This window comes from Streptopelia decaocto (assembly GCF_964273445.1).
Source record: "Streptopelia decaocto genome assembly, chromosome: 2".
Lineage (NCBI taxonomy): Eukaryota > Metazoa > Chordata > Aves > Columbiformes > Columbidae > Streptopelia > Streptopelia decaocto.
Window position 1 is genome coordinate 133,235,735 of NC_138655.1, and position 7,903 is coordinate 133,243,637.

Below are 7,903 nucleotides of genomic sequence, written 5' to 3' on the forward strand. Positions count from 1 at the left end.
CAGAGCACAAGCCTGATCAGGAGCAGCTGAGGAACTGGGACTGTTTAGCCTGGAGAAAAGGAGGCTGAGGGAAGACCCTATTGCTGTCTACAGCTACCTGAAAGGAGGTTGTAGCATGAAGGGTGTTGGTCTCTTCTCCCAAGTAACAAGTGATAGGACAAGGGGAAATGGCCTGAAATTGCACTGGCGGAGGTTTAGATTGGATATTAGGAAAAAATTCTTCACAGAAAGGGTTGTTAGGCATTGAAACAGGCTGCCCAGGGAGGTGGTGGAGTCAGCATCCTTGGAGGTGTTTAAAAGGCATTTAGACGAGGTTGTTAGGGACATGTTTTAGTGCTAGAGTTAGGTTACAGTTGGAGTCGATGATCTTAAGGGTGTCTTCCAACCAAAATGATTCTGTGATTCTATGATTAAACTAAAATTAGCTTCATATTTCTTGAATAAGGGAGCTTAAACTGCTCCTTACATGTAATTTGGATAATACCTTATAAAGCAAAATAGTTCTTTGCAGATGTCTGTTTTACCCTCCAGCTTGTGTTTGAGCAGTAAGTGATGCAGTGGGGTGTAATTATGCTAGAGCTGCTGACAGGCGTAAAAGTAAATGAGATGTTTTGTCTCAATGAGTACATTTCCTGTTTAAATGTTTAAGAAAATAAACTCGAAAGCTTTATCCAAACTGAGATAGGACTCTCTAAAATATTTCATTTCTGCAACAAACAGCTATTAATAACTCTTTCAATCTCATTTGGCCTGTTAGCCTGAAAAATATTAAACTGGTATGTTTGCAAATGGAGTAAGTGCCTTCTTAACTTTTATGAAAGCTTTCTTTTTAGTTGTTCATTTAAAATATAATAATTGAGAAAATTTACCATACCTGTTGTTTCTCAACTTTGAGGGAAAATGAGGCTGAAAAAAATGCAGAATGTTTAATATAAAAAAGGTTAACATTCAGAATTAAGGTCTTCTAAAACTGTTGGTCTTTGAACTTTTTTCTGTACTGTTTCGTCAAAAATGAAACTAAGAACAATAAACAGGCATTCTAAAATATTACTGTGCTTTAGAATGTGTAACAAAGTGTGTATTTGTTTTGTAGGTTTTATGAAATTTTTAATCTTAGGTGATGATTGACAATTTATAATTACTAAATAATATGTTGGAGAATATGTTTGTAAAAATATGGAAGAGGCTTGGTCTAGAAGTTAGTCGTAAATGTTCATTGAACAGCTAAGAATAATTTTTTTGTTTAACCAGATTTTACTTTAAACTTGAAATACCTAGACATTTTAGAATGATCTAGGAATTTATGGATGGAATTAGGTATCTCACTGAGGGAAGTGTTCTCAGATAATTCAATAAAATATTTTAAAGCATATTTAATACTGAAGAGGTGCAGGGAGTTTATGTATATCTTAATGAGTGTAATGTTGATAGCATCTCCAGCTTGCATTAGCTCATCACAGGGTGAAGATTTAATAATTATTAACATGCTTTGGAGTTCTTATTCACATGACTGACAGCAAAGCTTCCCTCTTTTAGTGTCTTTTTTTTGTCTTTTGGAGAATGAGGTAAAACCTCCCTAATCCTAGTGCTTAGGTTGTGGTTTATTCTGTGATGCAAGAGAGAAGGAATTTCATAGGTAGCAATTCAATAGGATACATGTATCTGCACAAGTGTTTTGAGAGGCAGTGTGCTGGTTTCTCCTGAGTGAAGGACGTGATGCAAGATACCGTGCTGGATGCACACAAGACATTTTAGGTCTAAATATAACTGCAGTATCACTGCCTGTGTAAAAATCCCCATGTATTTAAGCTGAGTGATGGGACTTACGAGCTTCTGTGCAATGCCAGGAAAGTCAGAGTCAACCTGGTGCTGTGCTGAGAGAGATTTAGCAGCTTATATCCTTACTAGCTCAGGCATCTCTGCAGTGCACTTGATTTCATACTGGGGATGTGCTCAGCTGTGAAAGCAACAGAGGAGTATATATCCTTTTTCCAGATCTGTCTTTGTCCTTCCTGGATAGGTAACATAAGCCTTTTAAGGTATGGGGGCTTTTGCAGCCTATGTTTTCGTGCATTATCTAGCTTTAAAGTCTCAGATCATATTTTAATAAAAGAAGGAATGTTTAAAACATTTAACAGAATAGGAAGGAGCTGTATGTATCACCTTCCTATTATTTTGTCATTATGTGTTAATAATTAAGTATAAAACTAGTTAGGCATATTATAGTAACAAGAAACTAGTCTGTGAGTGATCAACATTCTGCTTCTTTTACAGAAATCTTGATCAAATGCTGTGAAGCTGCTACTATCGTAGTTCTCCCTGTTCTCTTCTATCCACAGTTCTTTCACACACACACACACACACACAAAAAAAAAAAAAAAACCCACACACACACAAAAAAAAATCACCAAAAAAAAAAAAAAAAACCAAATCAGCTTCCCACTTCCTCCTCCATATATTTCCAAGTGTATGGAAGGTACACAGAGAAGCAACCTTATTTCTTGGATTTCCTTTTCAGGTATCGTTAGTGTGACGTTTTTGCTAGTATAGTCTTCTTGATCTATGCACTGTACAATATTAGTGATTTCTAGATCTGCTGTTAATACCATGGCGTTTCTCTACTTGGCTCAGACTGTTAATCTCAAAACATTGCACTGAGAATGAAGATCCATGCATTTCTTAGCCAAATCCTGACTTCCAGAAACACTGAACCCCTTTCCCCGCTTCTGAGATGTTTTCTTTCTTCTCCTCTGTGTAGTTCAGCACCTGAGGCAGTCCTGTGTAGAGAAGTGGAAAAACAGTGATGGTATTAGTGAAAATTGTACCTTTTAGGTACTTGTGAAATCTGGAGCAGGTTATTGAAACATTTTGTTATTAATATTATTTTTATTAACTATTATATCAGTTCATGATCTCCATCTTCACTAGAAAAGGACAATGACATTACCCAGAGACCGGCTTCTTAGATAAAGTCTAAAAATTACTCTATCATTAATATTGATATTGTGAAATTATTTCTGATGCCTTTGAAGAAGTCATGTCCAGATTTGTAGATAAAGAATATGAAAAGAACCTTAATCATGTTTGATTTGCAGTGTCAAACAATTCTCAGCATCACATTGAGACAGCTCATTATTTATCATATTTGCCAGTACCAGGTCCACTTTATGATGTTAACAGACAACCTATGAAGTATGCAAATGTGCTTATTTTCCTGAGCCTTCTCCAGGGCCAGGACTACATTAGCTAGTACTGAGATGTTCAGAGAATCCAGCATCAAAAATGCTCCATTTCAAATGGTGGTATTCCCCAGGTATAGCCAATTTGTTGCACAGTTGCAGACTGTCTCTGCAGTGAATTTGGAGTGAACACGTCTGGGTAGAATCTGAGAAATGTCAGAGAATAATGGAATGATTTAGTTTGGAGGGGATATGAGGTCTTGTGGTTCAAGCCTCTTCTCCCTCCTTAAAGCAGGGAGGGCTGTCTGGACATATGTCTGCATTTCTAGACTAACTTCCAAAGCTGCCTAAGTCTATACAGCTGAAATCTGCAAGAGGAAAGATGCTTTGTCTAGGCAACTCAGATTTACAAAGTCATTACAAAAGAGAAGATGGCAGAAAATAACATTAGCGATCAAAAACAAAGCTAATCATGCAGAAGTGGGTGCCTGAATTTAGCTAATGATTTTAGAGGAGTTTACAGCCTAATAAACTTCTGTCACCCCACTGGGAATTTCCTGTTAAGAGCAGACTCAATCCTGCAATCAATCCATTGGTTAAGCTATCTTTGTTCTTCTGAAGAATGTTATTTACATTTCTGTAGGCTAGTTCAGTGAGAGAATAGGGGCTGTATGGAGATAGAAAGACTGCATGAAAGGAGGTAATGTAAATATTTGGAAGGTGACTATCCTCTTCCAGCAGTCTAAAGCACTGTCTGTAATTAATCTACAGTTACTTGAACAGGTAAATGTAACAAGTGCTTATATTAAGGCAGCAAAAAGTTTGCATTAAACTTTGCTGGATATATGGTTGTGAGAAATTCTGCTTTTAGGCCTAACTGTTCCATATATGATCACTCTCCACAGTAATTTTTCATTTGAAGACAGAAGTGAAACTATTGTTCTTATGGAATATTATTTGTGTAGGAACTTTTCTCAGTGTAAAAATGGAAAAAAATACTCTTTCATTCTATCTTTTTATTTCAAAATTAGCTGAATTAGGAAAATGATATGTCAGTATTTTTATCAAGAGATAAATAGTTGGTTTGGACAATACAAGATGGAATGAGAATTTCTGTGACAAAAATTTAGAAACTGCAAAGGTGTGAGTGGCGGGGAAGCCAAAACCACCCAACATGTTAGAGTATGAGAGAGTTGAACAGAAAATGCAAAATATCTGCACATAGGATTTAGGAAATATGTTTTTCCAAGAGCATTAGAAAAATACCAGTCAACAGTAGTTCAGGTCACCTTGTGGAATGCTCTTCTATTGCTTCCTGCTGCCTACACTATTGTCTGCTCAGAATTCTGGTATGTATCTTCTTGGCTTTCCATTGCTGACATCACCCGATTACACCATTCATTCAAGTGGTTCAAGCCTTGTAATTCCAAAATATGTAGCAGCAATCAAAAGAAATGGAACTCCAACCTACACAGCAAGTTTCTGCTTGGTAGCCCCATGCAGATGGCTCTGCTCAGGGTAGGTCAGCACTATAGCAGTAGAGCCAGACAGTATTGCTGTCATGCAAGGGAGGATGTGGCCCCTTAATTTTTTTCCCTGATGTCTGGGTTTTTCCTCAAACCCTGTTCGTCTAACCCTCACAACCTTGCAACAGTATTGTTTCATGAATACGTTATTACTATTGAGTACTGTCAGTCCTGACATCGATAGGCAATGCATCAATACTGTTACGGAATCATGAAGCCAAACTAGTTCTGCAGATCCACAACGTGCGGTATGTGGTTTTTCATTCTGGATGTAATAACTGCAATTTGAAATACGCCTCCACAAGCATTGATTGCATGCTTTAAGAAATTCACAATGAAGAATTTCATTAAGAAAGCAGAAACTGCATCACTTCATTTTAAAAAGAAAAATTCACCTGAGATGTTTTTTTCATTTTCAGACTATAATAGCAACAGCCATCTTTAGTTGAGGACATTTCCTGGGGCTTAATGGCCCATAGCTGTGCTTCTTCAGGTGATCATCATCTCCCAGCAGTCATTAATCCCCTACAAATGCCCTGTACCTCAGTCATTAAATGTGCTTAAACATGCTGCTTCTGAAGATGAAATACTTCTATATTTAATGCTTCTTCCAGGAATAGGAGTGATCTTTCTGAGGTGAGGAATGAAATTATTTTAGTAACGTGTCAGAAAAGTACTAATTATGACAAGTGGATGAGATCTGTTTCTGGAGATAGCACGACAAATATTTTTTTCTGCAGTAAGAGCATGTTATATGGAAGTCATCATTTTATGCATGTCATGATTCACACACATCCAAATTATGTAACAGCCAAATAAGAACTACAGAGAGTTATTTGTAGTTGTTTTTCTTCTATATGAAGCATCTTAGCATAGAAATAAAGCACGTTACAAAATATGGAGAGTATGTGCCTGCAGCACTGCTTAAAAAATCTTTCCATTCCACAGCCGTAAAATAGAGCTATGCAGTTTTACAAGGTGTTTGTGATAATGCAAGAGAAAATAGTTAAATCTTTCATACCTAGAGGTCTGAAAATCTTACAAGTCTTTTGGCGTGAATTTTATGAGTTTTTTCTTACAAATGAGACCACAAATACAGCACCAGCAGTGTCATCAGAAGTTTTAAACATGGTAGACAGTATACCCTTGCTCAAGTAGAATGAAAGCCTCCAATGAAAATCATTGAATTTGTCTTGATAGGGTTGAATGGGGATTGGATTTTTTTTTTTTCTTTTATCAGATTGGAATTCTACTTAGTGATTGATTGGGTTATTTCCATCTCATTCTACTAAGTATGTAATGTAGAGATGACACAAAGCCTTTGCCTGTCCCAAGCAGGTTGTGTGAGGGATCAGACCTGATCCCATCATGTTCTCTTCAATTAGTGCAAAATTAGTATCTTTTAGGTTTTATGGTCATTTATTATTTATGTTGAACATTCAGATCTCATGTACTTTGGTGAGTGACTGGATGGGTACAGAAGTAGATTTTTGAGCCATATATTGTTAAATGTTGAATGATATTGATGTTAAAATTGGAGCTCTCCTAGTCAGTATCTTTTCACTGCAGATTAACCTGAGAAAAGAATTATTATAACCTGACCCAAAAATTCCTTTTCTTTTCAATTTTCTCTGTCCCTTCAAACAAACAAAAAATCACCTGAACAAAATATTTTTCTGTATAAATTGAATGTTTTGTTTAACTCACAGTAAAAAATTCACTTCAGTAAGCCATAACAACTGCCTTAATTTTGCAATTTTCTAAGTTAGAGAAATTTTTCTATGTGAAAGACAAAGGTTTCTTTTAGAAAATTTAAAATACAAAATTTCACATAAACATGTGCACACACTTTTTTCCTGCTCTCTTTCTTGTTTTTTGGACAAAGCTATTACCTGTATTAGACTTTACCCTGCAATTATTCCTTCTCATCCCTAATCAGTTTTCAGCAAATTAATGAAAAAAAAAAATATTAGAGCCATCATTAAAATTCACTGACTAGGAAAAAAAAAAAAAAAGAGAGAGAACATAGATCCAAGGACAAAATAAAGGGTATTACAGGTTGTTTCCAGTCTAGTTTATGTCTCATCATAAATAGCAGGTTGTGGAATAAGTCTTATACAGATCTACTGTACTGTGACTAGAACACATCTTTTGCCACAGATTCTATTCAAAGCTACTTTGGATATTTGTACCCTACCATGAAATTTACAATGTCAGCATTGCTGCAGACAATTTGCAAAAAGAACAGTTAACATTTTTGCACCTGCCTTCTGTCACAGCTAGTGTTATTGTTGTCCTGATTTTTTTATATATGACTCTAAGTACTCCAAATCCAAACTCAATTACAAAGCAGGGAGGGTGATGCAGACTTTGCCAGTTATCTCATTTTGGTACCATTCAGAAACAATTTCAGACAGGAATGTACACAGTAAAGAGTAGTAGAGAGAAGAAAGCATACATTCCTAAAGTGAATTTATCAGTATGCCTAGAATTCTTGTAATATTTTTTCTACTCTGGAGCTCTGTCTTTTCACCCATTCATTATATTTACAGAAAAGTATAACTAAAAAAAAATCCTATATGATATTTCTCATTTAAAATTCTCTCTTGTAGGTCTTGTTTTCTCTCTGTGCTGCATTCTGGGTAATCCAACTTATGAAGCGAATCACTTCATCTGAAGATAAACATCACTGAAAGAGCAGATCTAACATCACTTGAATTATGGAAACAGCACTTTGGAATAACCTTCTAATTTCCTTGGAATTAGTCAACCATGAACATTACAGAATCAAAATCACTTCACTTATCATAGAATTGTATAAAGGTTTGAAAGATTCATTAGGATGTGTATTCATTTTTATTTGATTTTTAATAAGTATTTAATTTCCCTCCAATTTAAATAAAATGATAGTTTATCATGTTTTTCCATTCAATGGATTACAAAGTCTTCAAAATCATGTAAAACTAATCATATTTTGCAGTGATTTTGTTAGTAACTCTATGTGAAAAGTAGTTTTCACAATAGGAATAATTAATATCATATTTGTTGTAACCTGGTATAAAGTGACTGACTGACTTCCTATTGAGGCTAAACATAAACATATGTGAATGTCAGGTTTTCCATAATGATTGAATTACACTAGAATCTCAATGTCATGCCCAATTCAAGGCATACATACAGCTACATGAGTAGTCGAGG

At 35.5% G+C, this 7,903-nt stretch overlaps 1 protein-coding gene across 1 annotated transcript in view; it reads left to right on the forward strand.

Moving 5' to 3' along the window:
* The window catches only part of AGMO (alkylglycerol monooxygenase), a 186,176-nt gene extending 178,587 nt beyond the window's left edge, over positions 1-7,589 (forward strand). Inside the window, exon 13 of the mRNA XM_082045599.1 lies at positions 7,318-7,589. Coding sequence (XP_081901725.1) covers positions 7,318-7,398 — 81 coding nt within the window. The 3' untranslated portion in view covers positions 7,399-7,589. The remainder of the gene's footprint in view (positions 1-7,317) is intronic.
* Positions 7,590-7,903: the final 314 nt, after the last annotated feature.